This window comes from Oncorhynchus masou, chromosome 27 (genome assembly GCF_036934945.1).
Source record: "Oncorhynchus masou masou isolate Uvic2021 chromosome 27, UVic_Omas_1.1, whole genome shotgun sequence".
NCBI lineage: Eukaryota > Metazoa > Chordata > Actinopteri > Salmoniformes > Salmonidae > Oncorhynchus > Oncorhynchus masou.
Window position 1 is genome coordinate 17,482,933 of NC_088238.1, and position 15,441 is coordinate 17,498,373.

The 15,441-nt window shown below is 45.5% G+C and overlaps 1 protein-coding gene across 6 annotated transcripts in view; it reads left to right on the plus strand.

The window, feature by feature from the left end:
* Positions 1-835: 835 nt before the first annotated feature.
* The window catches only part of pcloa (piccolo presynaptic cytomatrix protein a), a 72,472-nt gene continuing 57,866 nt past the window's right edge, over positions 836-15,441 (plus strand). For 5 of the 6 annotated variants that reach the window (XM_064939375.1, XM_064939379.1, XM_064939376.1 and 2 more), the window contains exons 1-2: positions 3,452-4,626; positions 7,228-8,244. In XM_064939375.1, the coding sequence (XP_064795447.1) occupies positions 3,517-4,626; positions 7,228-8,244 (2,127 nt within the window). In that variant the 5' untranslated portion in view covers positions 3,452-3,516. Of the gene's footprint in view, positions 1,086-3,451; positions 4,627-7,227; positions 8,245-15,441 lie in introns of those variants that run through there. The other variant, XM_064939380.1, reaches the window with a different exon arrangement.

The window sequence follows — 15,441 nt, forward strand, 5'->3', positions numbered from 1 at the left end:
GGGATGCAGGGTTGTATGCTGCCAGTCCATGATTTGCAGGGTGTAGTTTCAATTAAATCAATCAAAATTGTGATAATATATTGAAGAGGTGTTTTGACTGGAACAAAAGCATGCACACCTGCACACTTGACCCAGAGCACTACAATGCTATAATGGCATATCACTGGCATTTAGGTGTGTGTGTGTGTGTGTGTGTGTGTGTGTGTGTGTGTGTGTGTGTGTGTGTGTGTGTGTGTGTGTGTGTGTGTGTGTGTGTGTGTGTGTGTGTATACATCTGGATGTGTGATGCCTAAACACTTGAACCCACTCATTGTAGGCCTACCTTGAGATTACATGATCATCATGATATTTACATAATAGCCAATATGTCACCAGGACGTCATGTATTACATAAATCAATAGTCAGCAGCTTAGGTCGTGTCATTGTTGTAAAGGTTACAAATGAGTAAAGGGAAATACACTTTCCCCTTTGAACTAACAAGAGCCCTTCTGTAGCCTACACGTTATGTTTTTAACGTTTAACGTTGATCCCTTTAAAGCCTACATATTTTCCTTCAGTGAAGTCTTCTGTCACCTGTCAGAAGCGGAACATGCGCGTTTGAGAGCGCAGGGAGAGAGGGAGAGGATGTGGTGTAGTAGGATAGAACTGAAGACAGACCCGCACGGAGAACCGTCGTCCATCGACAGAAGAGATGCGCGATATCAACACAGAACTGAGAGAACGAGGGAGAGGGCGATGTAAAGATGGAGAAATAATTTGAGATGCACGCAGAGTCGAGGGGGTCCGTTTTCACCGCTTTTCACCACGTTCTTTGGAGCTAGAAACGCAGAGCGTCGCGTCGAAATCGAAACGGGAGGCGGCGGGAGGGGGCCATCATGGGGAACGAAGCGAGCCTCGAAGGCGGCGAAGGGGTGCTTGCTGGATTACCGGAGGGGCTCGCACCGGACGGGAAAGGAGGCTTCATTCGGACCTCCACGGGGGCACAGGTGGACCTGAGCCAACTCAGCGAGGATGACAGAAAGCAACTCGCCGCGGCTATGTCAAGGGCGCAAGCCAACAAGCCCGGGGGCGCGCCCGCTCGAAGGCAGGATTTTACTGGCATTTTTGTGCACTTTAAAATGTCCACTCTCCGTACCCCGTCATTTAACGGGCCTATTCATGAAAGACAACGAAAGGCGTGTGTTTGTGCCGTGTTTTGACTAGGCAGAGCACTGCAGCTTGTCAGCAGTGTATCACTATGAATGCACAGGAAAGGAGAACGCATGTTCACACCCATTCACATTTACCATGGGGATAGATGATACCATTCAAAATGGGATAGGTGGTTACCGTTATTGACATTTACAAAGATAGTCTTGAAGCATTGATAGCCATAAGACCAATGCTGTTTTTACCATAAATTGTTAATTCGCTTAATTTATTAATTTAAAGCATCTGGTAAAATGCTGGACAATTTGTCAGTTCGTTCACAATTCCGCATCAGATCAAATATTAGAATGCACTAAATGGTATGATACTAAAATAATCTCTTTGTAACAATTATTTGCATGCGAATTACTGCGTAAATCGTTTAATTGTGCCATTATCAAAGGATAGCCGCTGTAAATCGGTGGTAAGACACCAGGGTTTGTAAAGAATCGAAATGCCTCCTGGGTAAAAATGACTCTGTCAAGCCACTGTATTTTTCCCCACGAAGGACGCTATCATCCCAAACAAATAGCCTCTCCACTCACGGTGCCAACATTGTATATCACCATTCCAATGTTGTCAATTATATATCATAGCCTACTCGTATTTACATAGCTTCTATTGCAAATATATGTCAAGAGTCGATATTCAGGCCGACGCTGGCTGTGTGTCCCCTATTGACCAATAATTATATCATTATATCATTAACAGATACATTGGCACACGATACACGTTATCACAAATTCCTTATCACTAATTCGCTCTGTTGGTGAGAACAGTTATTATTACCCGAGCCAGAATAGGGGGAGGGGATACATACATATTAATGTGGCTATATATAGAACAGCGATCGCAAATGTCATCACAGTCATTGATTTCCCCTTATTGCATCTTGAAAGTGGGTTTTGAATTTCATTTTGTAAATGGAAAGATATCGAACATCTTGTGGAAGGAAGCGCATTAGCCAAGTGGATGAGCGGTCTGTCTGTGAGCTAGTTGCTTTCCATGGTGCTGAAACCAACAGTTGCCAATAGCAGAACTGGCGGGCTGTTTTTGACACATAAAGGAAAACTCCACCCAAAAACGATCTTTTGGTATTTGTTTCATTGGTTCATTGTTGACATATTCCCAAAATGTTTTGCTTGTCAGCAATCAAGTTTTTTCAAGATATGTAACTTTCAAAGTACAGAAATCATCCACATATGATGTATTTTGCATCATATGATGCTGCGTTTTGCATAATTTCTGTGTTTTGAAAGTTACATAACTCGATTTCTGACAAGCAAAATATGTTGGGTCTATGTCAACAATGGACTAATGAAACAAATACCAAAAGATAGTTTTTGGGTTGAGTTTTCCTTTTAAACACCAATTAGCTTATGGTCTGTTGGCAAGCTATTTTTCTCTGTAATTCATGCTTTACCTTCAGGTCAAATTCACAATGACGCTTCACTGTTCCAAACCTGAACCGCTTGATCTTATTTCGTGCTCGGCATTGATCTATCTATCATCTACGTGATAGGTTCAATCTCAGTTGATGAGTAGCAGGGTTGCACCTGACAGCAGTGTAGGCGAGGCTGTCTATCCCGCCATTCAGCTCGATCTAATAAGGCCATCTCATCTTACCCCATTGAGCTGTCTCTCACTCTCTCTCCTATATCTCCATGATCTCTCAACTGTAGATGTCATTCAGAGCTATTCACTTTCCCATCAGCACTAGCCTAGAGCTGGTAGTATGCTTGCTTTGTGCTCGCTGTGCAGATGATAGGCCTATGTCCAATGGCTTTGGGGTGAAAGGTTAGCTTGTTTTGTCGGGCAGAGGCTTTAGTGCATTTCATCATTGAGCATTTAGCCTACAGTATTGCTCAATACCCCCAAAGAGCCACATCTCATGTAGGCCTTGTAGTTAAGTAGGATGTTTTTACAACACATCATACCAGATTGTTGAGATGTCTGTAGAATTTGAGTGATGAGTTGTCATATAACAATTATCATTCTTAATGATTTGGTTGTTTGGAAGATCTGTTTATCTGGGATACATATGTGTCTGTATGTGTGTTGAATGATGTATTTAGGAGCTCTTCTGCGGCGATGGTGATCATGAGTGTTTAATTAGTCTCATCTCTAAGTTTGGCAACCGGCAAATATCAGCCATTTGATAGTGTAAAGTAGCTTCCCCTCCTTGTCTCCTCTCCTTCCTCTTCGCTGATCTGAAAATGCAACAACATGGTGGAAGCCTATGGCAATTTGCTTTCACCTATCCAGCTCTGTCACATCAGTACAGATTAAGGAAAGGAGGGAATGAAAGGAAGTCACGGAGTATTGAAATGTATACACACCATCTATTTCCATTTGTACTGCCAAATGACTCTTCTTTGTTTGTTTCTTTCTTTCTTTCTCACACTCTCTCTCTCAGGCCCTCGGAGGCAGATGTTCAGCAGCGGCCCCAGCAGCCAGGAGTTGGACCCTCTGTTCGGCTTAGCAAGAGTCGCACCGTAGACGCGTTTGGAGAGGGCCCCACTGGCAGGCCGGCCCCTGGCCGCAGTCCCTCATCCCTCAGCCTCTTAGAGTCCCGATTCAGGCAGGAGCCTAAGGACCCGGAGAAGAAAACAGGCATGTTTGGCTCCAGCTTCCTGAGTGGGGCCAACCCGCTTAACGCTGTCTCGTCCATGACCTCCCAGGTGTCCTCTGGAATGTCTTCAATGTCCTCCGAGGTCACCTCCATGGGCTCCGGGGTCAACATGCCCTCATTTGGCCTGTTTGACAAGGAAGAAAAGCCTGGAGAGAAGCCCCAAGGTGGGCCCCCAGGGCCAGGCAGCAAGGGCCCCCAGCAGGGGGGGCCAAGACCCCCTGGCCCCGGACAAGGGCCCAGACCCCCTGGGCAGCAAGGGCCCAGACCCACTGGTCAAGGACCCCTTGGGCAGCAAGGGCCCAGAACCCCTGGCCCCGGACAAGGGCCCAGACCCCCTGGGCAGCAAGGGCCCAGACCCACTGGTCAAGGACCCCCTGGGCAGCAAGGGCCCAGAACCCCTGGCCCCGGACAAGGGCCCAGACCCCCCGGGCAGCAAGGGCCCAGACCACCTGGTCAAGGACCCCCTGGCCAGCAAGGACCCAGACCAACTGTATCCGGACAAGAGCCCCCTGGGCAGCAAGGGCCCAGGCCACCTGGTCAAGTCCCCCCTGGGCAGCAAGGACCTAGACCCCCTGGCCCCGGTCAAGGACCCCCTGGCCCTGGTGCACAGCCAGGCGGGCCAGCTAAAGCAAGGGGTCCCCCTGGTCCACAAGGCCCTGGTAAACCACCTGGAGGTGGGCTGTGTCCGCTGTGCAAGAGTACCCAGCTCAACGTGGGCTCCAAGGAGCTGCCCAACTTCAGCAACTGTACCATGTGTAAGAACCAGGTGTGCAGCCTATGTGGATTCAGCCCCCCAGACTCGGAGGTAAGAGAAGGCCCTCTCTCTCTAGCTTGCTTTCTTCCTCTCTCTCTTTCTCCTGTTCTCTGGTATATATTTATACTACCCTTTCTCTCTCTCTTTCTCCTGTTCTCTGGTATATATTTATACTACCCTTTCTCTCTCTCTTTCTCCTGTTCTCTGGTATATATTTATACTACCCTTTCTCTCTCTTTCTCCTGTTCTCTGGTATATATTTATACTACCCTTTCTCCTGTTCTCTGGTATATATTTATACTACCCTTTCTCCTGTTCTCTGGTATATATTTATACTACCCTTTCTCCTGTTCTCTGGTATATATTTATACTACCCTTTTCTCTGGTATATATTTATACTCCCTTTTCTCCTGTTCTCTGGTATATATTTATACTACCCTTTCTCCTGTTCTCTTGTATATATTTATACTACCCTTTCTCCTGTTCTCTGGTATATATTTATACTACCCTTTCTCCTGTTCTCTGGTATATATTTATACTACCCTTTCTCTCTCTCCCACACTTCCTTTGTCACTGTTCCTCTCTCTCTCTCTCTCCTCTCTCGCTTACCCTTAAAATGTATTTGTACTGTAGTTTGTGCTGACTGAGGGTCTATTATATGGTGTTTTTTCACATCACATTCTGTCTCAGATGTATCAGACACTTCATTCAATTAAATGTCTACTGCCAGTGTCGTTGCATAGATACAACAACCAACGTATGCCTTGAATTAGTTTCAGTGTTCGGGTTCTGTTTCTGTTTATCAGTACAAAATTCACCCAGCATGTCTAAATGACATTTCAACTTCACAAGAGAAGCACAGTACACCATTACAGTACAAAATATACATAAAAAAGGTGAATCAATAAAAACCAACAGTTAATTCTCATATCTAAAGAAGCCGAGCGATAGTTTTTAAGCATTGGCATTTTTAGCATTAGCATTTTTAGCATGAGCCTTTTTAGCATGAGCCTTTAAGCATTTAGCGTTCCAGAGATGCCCATGCAGTCAGGCCTAGCTCTGGAATAGCCCCTCATATTAACGCCACACAGCTTGAGGAACAGAGGGGCCATATGGACAGTGGGGAAGCTATCAAGGTGACTCATGTCATGGGCACAGGAAGCCTCCAACCACCGGCCACTGTCAGGTTTCAGTAACCAACCACATGAGCCATGCACCCCCGAGGCATGATGCCAGTTGAAACTGAGGGGGGCAGGAGATCTGATACTTATCCATATAAGGTATTTATTATAGATATACAGAAAATACAATACAAATAATGAATTCAAAGATTTGGTCATCAGTGCGCCCCTCTCAAAAAATAATATCTTTGCACACGCTATCAGATAAAACAGCAGAATCACAAAGTGGTCATATTTTGCTGCTCTTTTTCTGGGGGTAGAATTATTGAGCATGGTAATCACAAAGAGGGAACGGAAATGTGAGTGTTGTTCTATGCAAGAAGACACTGATAATAACCATGTCAATATTGTCCTCTTTTGTAGGGTTTCTTGTTGTAGACAATGGTAACCAAGGCCATGTCCTGTGTAGTGAACAGAAACATTACACTGTAGCTAAGCTAGTTGTCAGGATATGTGATGAAACTCCATCTTTAGAACAAACATACAGTATATATCATGTAGGAAATCAGTATGATTATCTAATGATATGTTTATAAAGTGTTACAGATGCATCAATACAGTTGTTTCTCATTTAGAACTAACCATGAAATGCATCTACTTTCATCAGAGTACTTTTCTTATATTTCAAGAATGAATCAACCAATAAACATCTCAAATAAAACAAATAAAATGGTTTGTAATTATGATTTTTTGCTTCAAATTAGAGAAATATTCCATTTGTAATGCAGCCTTGTCAAATAGTTCATTTAATGGTGGTTCTGCAAATTGCCACGATCTGCAAATACAGCTCCCGTTACTGCAACACATAATTAGTATAAATCATTAAATTTGCTTTTAAATCCCTCATGAACTGATCGAAAAACAATTTACAGTGTGAAAAGAGAATCATGAATCATGTTATTGAAATTTACTAATTAAGTTGTTTTTTTTCTCTGAATTACTGTGATGTTTCACTTAAAGGAAAGGATTGTGTGTGTGTGTGTGTGTGTGTGTGTGTGTGTGTGTGTGTGTGTGTGTGTGTGTGTGTGTGTGTGTGTGTGTGTGTGTGTGTGTGTGTGTGTGTGTGTGTGTGTGCACGCGTGTGTGCATGCTCATGCTCGTGTGTGCATGTGTGTGTGTGCGTGTGTGTGTGTGTACCTGTATATACACTACATTACGGCTGTGATATATTCAATATTGTTTTCATGGCAAATATAAAAATACAAAGCAGAACATACTGTTTGGACCTTTAAAAACCTGCTGTATGTAAAATATTGTGTGTTATAATAAATGTCACTCTGGGTGACAACATAATGGTATTTGTTTCCAACATTTGGGCTGTTTTCCTAAAGAAGTTAAATCCGCTTTGTGTTTTGTTTCCTTGCCACGTTACTAATGAGTATCACGATACTGGTACTGTCCCAGCCATACAGTACATGTGTGTATATGTGTGTGTCGTATGTGTGTCTGACCATGTTTTGTATCTTTTCAGGGTAAAGAGTGGCTGTGTCTCAACTGCCAGATGCAGAGGGCTATGGGGGGTATGGATGACCCTCCTATGATGGGCAAGGGCTCTGCCCCTCCTTCACCCTCAAGGAAAGACCCTGGCAAAGATGGCAAGAAGCCCAATCTACTGATTAAGCAGCAGAGCATCTCCGACAGAGGCTTAACCCCTCCAACCACACCCAAACAGAAATCCCCCGGCCCATCTTCCCCGAAAGGCAGCCCCCAGCCCTCACCGGCCAAAGGTAAACAGGAGTCCAGCTTCTTCGGGGGCCTGGGGGGCATCAGCCTAGGGGGGCTCACCGATGTGGCCAAGCCTCCAGCCGCTGCCTCCCAGGCGGCCGAGTCCATTACGGGAACAATGTTCAGTGGCTTTGGTGGGTTCACTGGATCAGCCAAACCTGATCGGGCCAAAGCCGCTGCTGGTACCCAAAAAACAGCAGAGTCGGTGACGGGAAAGATGTTCAGCGGGTTCGGTGGTTTTACTGAGACAGCCAAGCCCCCGGCGGCTGCCTCCCAGATGTTTGGCTTTGGCTCGTCTATCTTGAGCTCGGCCACCAACCTCATGACCACGGACTCTGTGGACTCTGTGGATGAGAAAGCTGGTTCTCCTGCCGATTCTCCTGCCGGCTCTCCCCCAGACTCCCCCTTTTCTGTCCCCGGTTCTCCCCTCGGTTCTCCCCCGGACTCTCCCTTCTCCGCTCCCGGGTCCCCCCCCGACTCAGACAGCCCTGACACCCCACCTGCCTCCAAGAAGGCCCCCAAACGTGCCATCTCCCTGCGGAAGGACCAAAAGTCCATAGAAGCAGATTCCTCTGTGGAGCCTCTGAAAGCGGAGGAGCCGCTTACTACGGCCACAGGCTCGGGGGCCCAGGAAAACTGCCCTCTGTGTAAGGTGGAGCTGAACGTTGGATCAGCAGACCCCCCTAACTACAGCAACTGCACTGAGTGCAAGAAGAGTGTGTGCAACCTGTGTGGCTTCAACCCCACACCTCATCTTGGTGAGGTAAGACCAGTACAGCGTTCACTACTGCTAAAATAGAAACAGTTCTGCTGAAAGGTACACAAACCATACAAGGATTTCAGCCGTTTCCATTGTTACAGTAGGTGGGTTATGGCTACAGTCTCCTGTACACTCCATGTTGTTCAGTCACTCACTGGCTATATAAAAACCATGTCTGCAGTCAATTTGGTTTCTATATCTTCCAATTGTAATCAGGACACAAATATTGACACCCTGTTTAAAGGTACCCCTCTTACAATAAGTGAACCTGAACGTTGGTCACGGTCTTGGTGGTCATGACTGCTGCACGTGTTTGACCTTTGAGGGAGTGGTTTGTGGTTGATGCGTTTAGCTTTCCCTAGCCTCCAAGCTGCCCTGTAGTCTAACTCTAAGCCATTGTGGGGCTAGGTTAATAAGGCTAAATGAATGCCATTTAAATGGCCATCTCATTATTGAGCGATTTTTACACTTCAAAAGGCTGCCACTTGACTCTGTAATCTAAGAGAGGGGCGTGTGTGTGTGTGTGTGTGTGTGTGGTCATAGGGACCAAATACTCTTTCATTTCTCATCTTCCTAGGAGGTTATAGAGTGTTATTACTAGTGTGTCCAATTGACGCTGAATTAACATACATCACTTACATTCAGTTCCCAAGAACAGATGGTTTATGGGGTCAGTAAATTATATTAATGGAAGAACTGCACAGAATTTCATTCAGTTCAGCGAATCAAAGCTCACTGTCAAACAGTATTCTGATGGGAAAATACAGCAGTAGCCTACTTATTGCTTGGCTACTGTGTAACTGCTGTATATTATGGTTGACAGGTCAATAGGGTGTAATACAGGTAGCGTTGGTTTCTCAATTATAATAGCAAGTTTGGTTGAACTGTGACTAGATTGTCTTTGTTATCGACCATGTCTGGCTCGGCTTAGGAGCTACACACAGTGTAAGTTGTTCAACCTTGAGTGAAAGCAGTGAACGTGTTGAAAGCAGGTATAGTTGAGCTCACGCGATGGCAGGTTTGGCGTAGCTTCACATGCTAGCTTCTCTATGCTAGTAGTTAGTTTAGTGTTTAGCGGTGTAGCGCGTGGCCAGTTCCCTTAGTAATCACGCTACTGGTCTATTTAAGGTGTTCCGGGGAGATTAGGCAGTCTAACTCCTTGTCACACGGTGAGAACCATGACTCCACCACCACGCCCAACAAGATGGCCGCCACTCCATTATGAAACAACGTCACTGAAAAGGCTCTCCATTTTTCCGTGGAGTTCATCATTTACGTTTAGGTTTATTTAACGTTATTGTATGTAGAAACACATACACTGTGATGTCATACAGTACTTCAAAGGACAGTTAAATAGAGTTAGATCCTCATGTATCTTTGTGTTGGCTTAGACAGCTAGTTACTACATACTACTATGTACCCTAAGGTTGTCACTAGTGTAACTACCTCATTACTACACAGGTGGCACTTACTTTACCTACTAATTTTAGCTCCTAGAGGAGCAAAGGCCCTCAGGTTACGGCCTCTGGACTACACAGGTCAACTCAATATAATATGCTACCAATATCATAGACTGGTATGTATCGCTGTGTTGTCGTACTGGCCCATCTTCGGCAGTAATGAGGAGCAGCGTGTTCCTCAGATTAAGTCCAAGGCACGGGGAAATGTGTAATTACATTGGGGAGATCAGCATCCTAGGTGATTATGTTCTTAGACGGCCTAATGAGCCAAAGATTAGGTGTCTCTGGACCTGTGTGTCTTAACATGAACCAATATACCTGTTTTGCTCAAAATCAGGGTTGTGTTCATTAGGCACCAAACTGAAGAAAACTGACTGAAATAGTGAGGGACTAGCTGGACTTGTCTAATAAGAAATGCTGATTTTAATTTCTAATGAAAAACTCTTTGTGACAGTGTGCAATTATGATCACAACCCAGGTGCGGAGTATAACCGACTGATGAAATACCGCCATGTTTCAGGGACTATGTAAATTCATCTTTACTCAGTCGAGAATGAATAGGACATTCTGATCATGGATTGAAAAGGTTCACTGAAAAACATACTAATTGAAAAAGTCCTAATTTCCTGATTTATACATTTTAACTGAGCTGAAATTCAATTCAACCCAACCAGACACGCATCTGATCCAATCCATTCAAGGGTGCTTCATGAAACTGAACTTGTTGATTGATGGAGAGCTACATAGAGCCCTGAGTCCTTTTTGATGAAGAGGAATAGATAGATGATGTGAGTCATTGGTCTAGGACAGAGCATGGTGCTGGATGGCCATGTGAACGAGGCTGCTCCTGCCCCAGTCTACCTACCTCAGTACACTGACTCATCCACCCCTTTCTCTGCTTCGTCAGCAGACATGTCTTGCCTCTGTCACTCTCCCAACACTTGCTCCGAGCTGAGAATTTGTTTGTGTGTATTTGTTTGTGTGTATTTGTGTGTGTGTGTGTGTGTGTGTGTGTGTGTGTGTGTGTGTGTGTGTGTGTGTGTGTGTGTGTGTGTGTGTGTGTGTGTGTGTGTGTGTGTGTGTGTGTGTGTGTGTGTGTTTAGGGGGTTGTGTGTATGTGTGGGGGTTGGTGCATGCATTGCATTGAGTCTGAAGGAGCATTTATCTGTGTGTTGATGTTTGTTTGGTGGGTGGTGTGTGTTGCTTGCTGTGTAGGCGAGCTGTAGAAAAAGTAATCTCTGCTTCCTAAAAGGATTTAAAGGGCATCAGGAAGCCTGTCCCAGTCAGAAGAGGTGTCCCTTAACCTTCCTCGATATGAGCATCTCTCTCTCTCTTCTGTTATTACCTCTGTTCATTTCTCTGTTTCCATGTTTATTTGAGTAAAGAACTGTACATATCAGATAAAAAACTGAAAACAGGCCCGATGGAAACAGAGCATCGTTGGGAACCTTTCCTAAATGTTGATCAAACAAATTACATTAGACCAGTGGATTATAATTCCTTGTTTTGTCTGAATATTAGAATATTTGCTTGGAAATCTTTTGACAAATGGATGGGAACCTAGCTTCTGTCTCTCTGTCCCTCTCTCTCTCTTACTGTCTCTTTCATTTTGTGTTCTGTCCCTCTTTCTCTCTTACTGTCTCTTTCATTTTGTTTTCTGTCCCTCTCTCTCTCTTACTGTCTCTTTCATTTTGTTTTCTGTCCCTCTCTCTCTCTTACTGTCTCTTTCATTTTGTTTTCTGTCCCTCTTTCTCTCTTACTGTCTCTTTCATTTTGTTTTCTGTCCCTCTTCTTACTCTCTTTCTTTTGTTTTCTCTTTCATTTTGTTTTCTGTCCCTCTTTCTCTCTTACTGTCTCTTTCATTTTGTTTTCTGTCCCTCTTTCTCTCTTACTGTCTCTTTCATTTTTTTCTGTCCCTTTTCTCTCTTACTGTCTCTTTCATTTTGTTTTCTGTCCCTCTTTCTCTTACTGTCTCTTTCATTTTGTTTTCTGTCCCTCTTTCTCTCTTACTGTCTCTTTCATTTTGTTTTCTGTCCCTCTTTCTCTCTTACTGTCTCTTTCATTTTGTTTTCTGTCCCTCTTTCTCTCTTACTGTCTCTTTCATTTTGTTTTCTGTCCCTCCTCTCTTACTGTCTCTTTCATTTTGTTTTCTGTCCCTCTTTCTCTCTTACTGTCTCTTTCATTTTGTTTTCTGTCCCTCTTTCTCTCTTACTGTCTCTTTCATTTTGTTTTCTGTCCCTCTTTCTCTCTTACTGTCTCTTTCATTTTGTTTTCTGTCCCTCTTTCTCTCTTACTGTCTCTTTCATTTTGTTTTCTGTCCCTCTTTCTCTCTTACTGTCTCTTTCATTTTGTTTTCTGTCCCTCTTTCTCTCTTACTGTCTCTTTCATTTTGTTTTCTGTCCCTCTTTCTCTCTTACTGTCTCTTTCATTTTGTTTTCTGTCCCTCTCTTTCTCCCTCTTTTTATTTCTCTTCTTCCCATCAGCTGATCAAGATGTTGTTCTGCCTCTACTGTTCTGCCTCTACTGTTCTGCCTCTACTGTTCTGCCTCTACTGTTCTGCCTCTACTGTTCTGCCTCTACTGTTCTGCCTCTACTGTTCTGCCTCTACTGTTCTGCCTCTACTGTTTGACAATATTTACTCTTGCTCTCCCCAAGCATAAAATACATTGATTCTGTCTCTGAAATGGCTTCTGCCCAGCACAACACTTTAAAACCTCTTCCCTGTCATTTTTGTTCCAGCCCAGCACTAACACACCTCAATGGCTTGGTGATTAGTGGACTAGTTGAATCAGGTGTGTTAGAATAACAATATGCAGTTCATTAATTTCAAATAATTGTTGTTATATTATATTTATAGTCCACTCAGTAGCGTATGAGACTGCTGCGATGCAGACACCACTGTAGGAGGCTGCCTTGTTGCTCACATCAGACAGCATCCAAGGCCCTTGTCAGAATTATATTATATAACCTCGGGAGAGGAACCATGACACCTGAGCTACAACATTCACTGGACTAAGCCATTTCCAAAGGCTGCTCTGTGGACAACCTCACAGATATGTCTTTGTGTCAACATACAGAGACAATGAACATGCTATAGTCATATAATATAATTTATTATACTTTATAGTAGAGACCATCACCATCACGGAGAAGCTGAATCCAACATTTAGGTTCATGATCCAACATTTGACTTTTCTATCTGGCCATCATATCAAAGATAAATACGTATTTATCTGAGGCAGATTGTGTTTGTTTACAAATAGGTCTACAGGACCAATACGATGTGACATTATTCAATCTGGATAAATGAATGGCTGTACACCTGTGGTCAGCTGGGTAACCTGTGGTTAGCTGGGTAACCTGTGGTTAGCTGGGTACACCTGTGGTTAGCTGGGTACACCTGTGGTTAGCTGGGTACACCTGTGGTTAGCTGGGTACACCTGTGGTTAGCTGGGTACACCTGTGGTTAGCTGGGTACACCTGTGGTTAGCTGGGTACACCTGTGGTCAGCTGGGTACACCTGTGGTTAGCTGGGTACACCTGTGGTTAGCTGGGTAACCTGTGGTTAGCTGGGTACACCTGTGGTTAGCTGGGTACACCTGTGGTTAGCTGGGTACACCTGTGGTTAGCTGGGTACACCTGTGGTTAGCTGGGTACACCTGTGGTTAGCTGGGTACACCTGTGGTTAGCTGGGTACACCTGTGGTTAGCTGGGTACACCTGTGGTTAGCTGGGTAACCTGTGGTTAGCTGGGTAACCTGTGGTTAGCTGGGTAACCTGTGGTGGTAACCTGCTGGGTAACCTGTGGTTAGCTGGGTACACCTGTGGTTAGCTGGGTACACCTGTGGTTAGCTGGGTACACCTGTGGTTAGCTGGGTACACCTGTGGTTAGCTGGGTACACCTGTGGTTAGCTGGGTACACCTGTGGTCAGCTGGGTAACCTGTGGTTAGCTGGGTACACCTGTGGTCAGCTGGGTACACCTGTGGTTAGCTGGGTACACCTGTGGTTAGCTGGGTACACCTGTGGTTAGCTGGGTACACCTGTGGTTAGCTGGGTACACCTGTGGTCAGCTGGGTAACCTGTGGTTAGCTGGGTACACCTGTGGTTAGCTGGGTAACCTGTGGTTAGCTGGGTACACCTGTGGTCAGCTGGGTACACCTGTGGTTAGCTGGGTACACCTGTGGTTAGCTGGGTACACCTGTGGTTAGCTGGGTACACCTGTGGTTAGCTGGGTACCTGTGGTTACCTGTGGTTAGCTGGGTACACCTGTGGTCAGCTGGGTAACCTGTGGTTAGCTGGGTACACCTGTGGTTAGCTGGGTACACCTGTGGTTAGCTGGGTACACCTGTGGTTAGCTGGGTAACCTGTGGTTAGCTGGGTACACCTGTGGTCAGCTGGGTACACCTGTGGTCAGCTGGGTACACCTGTGGTTAGCTGGGTACACCTGTGGTTAGCTGGGTACACCTGTGGTTAGCTGGGTAACCTGTGGTTAGCTGGGTACACCTGTGGTTAGCTGGGTACACCTGTGGTTAGCTGGGTACACCTGTGGTCAGCTGGGTACACCTGTGGTTAGCTGGGTACACCTGTGGTCAGCTGGGTACACCTGTGGTTAGGGGTCCCTAGGGTGTTATTTTGGTTGTCCATCTGCTCCAGGTTAGGTTGAGTCAGAGCCAACTCATATACTAGTAGGGTTGTGATGATATTGTTTCCATGGCAAAAATGGAAACACAAAGCAGAAATACTCTTTGGTCCTTTAAAAACCTGCTGTATGGAAAATATTGTGTTCTATACCTTGGAAAATGGGTAAAATGTGGTTAGCTGGGTATGTGGTCAGCTGGGTGCTGTGGTTTTCATAAAGGGTAAATCCTGTGGTTAGCTGGGTACTTGGTCAGCAAGTGGTTAGCTGGGTACACCTGTGGTCAGCTGGGTACTAACACCTGTGGTTAGCTGTGGTTAGCTGGGTAACCTGTGGTTAGCTGGGTACACCTGTGGTTAGCTGGGTACACCTGTGGTCAGCTGGGTACACCTGTGGTCAGCTGGGTACACCTGTGGTTAGCTGGGTACACCTGTGGTTAGCTGGGTACACCTGTGGTTAGCTGGGTACACCTGTGGTTACTGGGTACACCTGTGGTCAGCTGGGTAACCTGTGGTCTTGGGTAACCTTTGTATGGTGTTTCCTGTGGTTACTGGGCCACCTGTGGTTAGCTGGGTACACCTGTGGTTAGCTGGGTACACCTGTGGTTAGCTGGGTAACCTGTGGTTAGCTGGGTCCCACACTGTGGTCAGCTGGGTACCCACAGCTGCCTTGGGTAACCTGTGGTTGCTGGGTACACCTGTGGTTAGCTGGGTACACCTGTGGTTAGCTGGGTAACCTGTGGTCAGCTGGGTAACCTGTGGTTAGCTGGGTACACCTGTGGTTAGCTGGGTCACCACTGTGTAGCCTGCTGGTTAGCTGGGTACACTGTGGTCCCTGGGTACACCTGTGGTTAGCTGGGTACACCTGCCTCACTGGGTACACCTGTGGTTAGCTGCTTGGTTAGCCCACACCTGTGGTCCCAGCTGGGTAACCTGTGGTTAGCTGGGTACACCTGTGGTCAGCAGGAACACCTGTGGTTACTGGGTACACCTGTGGTTAGCTGGGTACATACATACTGGGTACATGTGGTTAGCTGGGTACACCTGTACATACTGGGTACATACATACATACATACATTGGTTGACTGTGCCTTTAAACCTGTG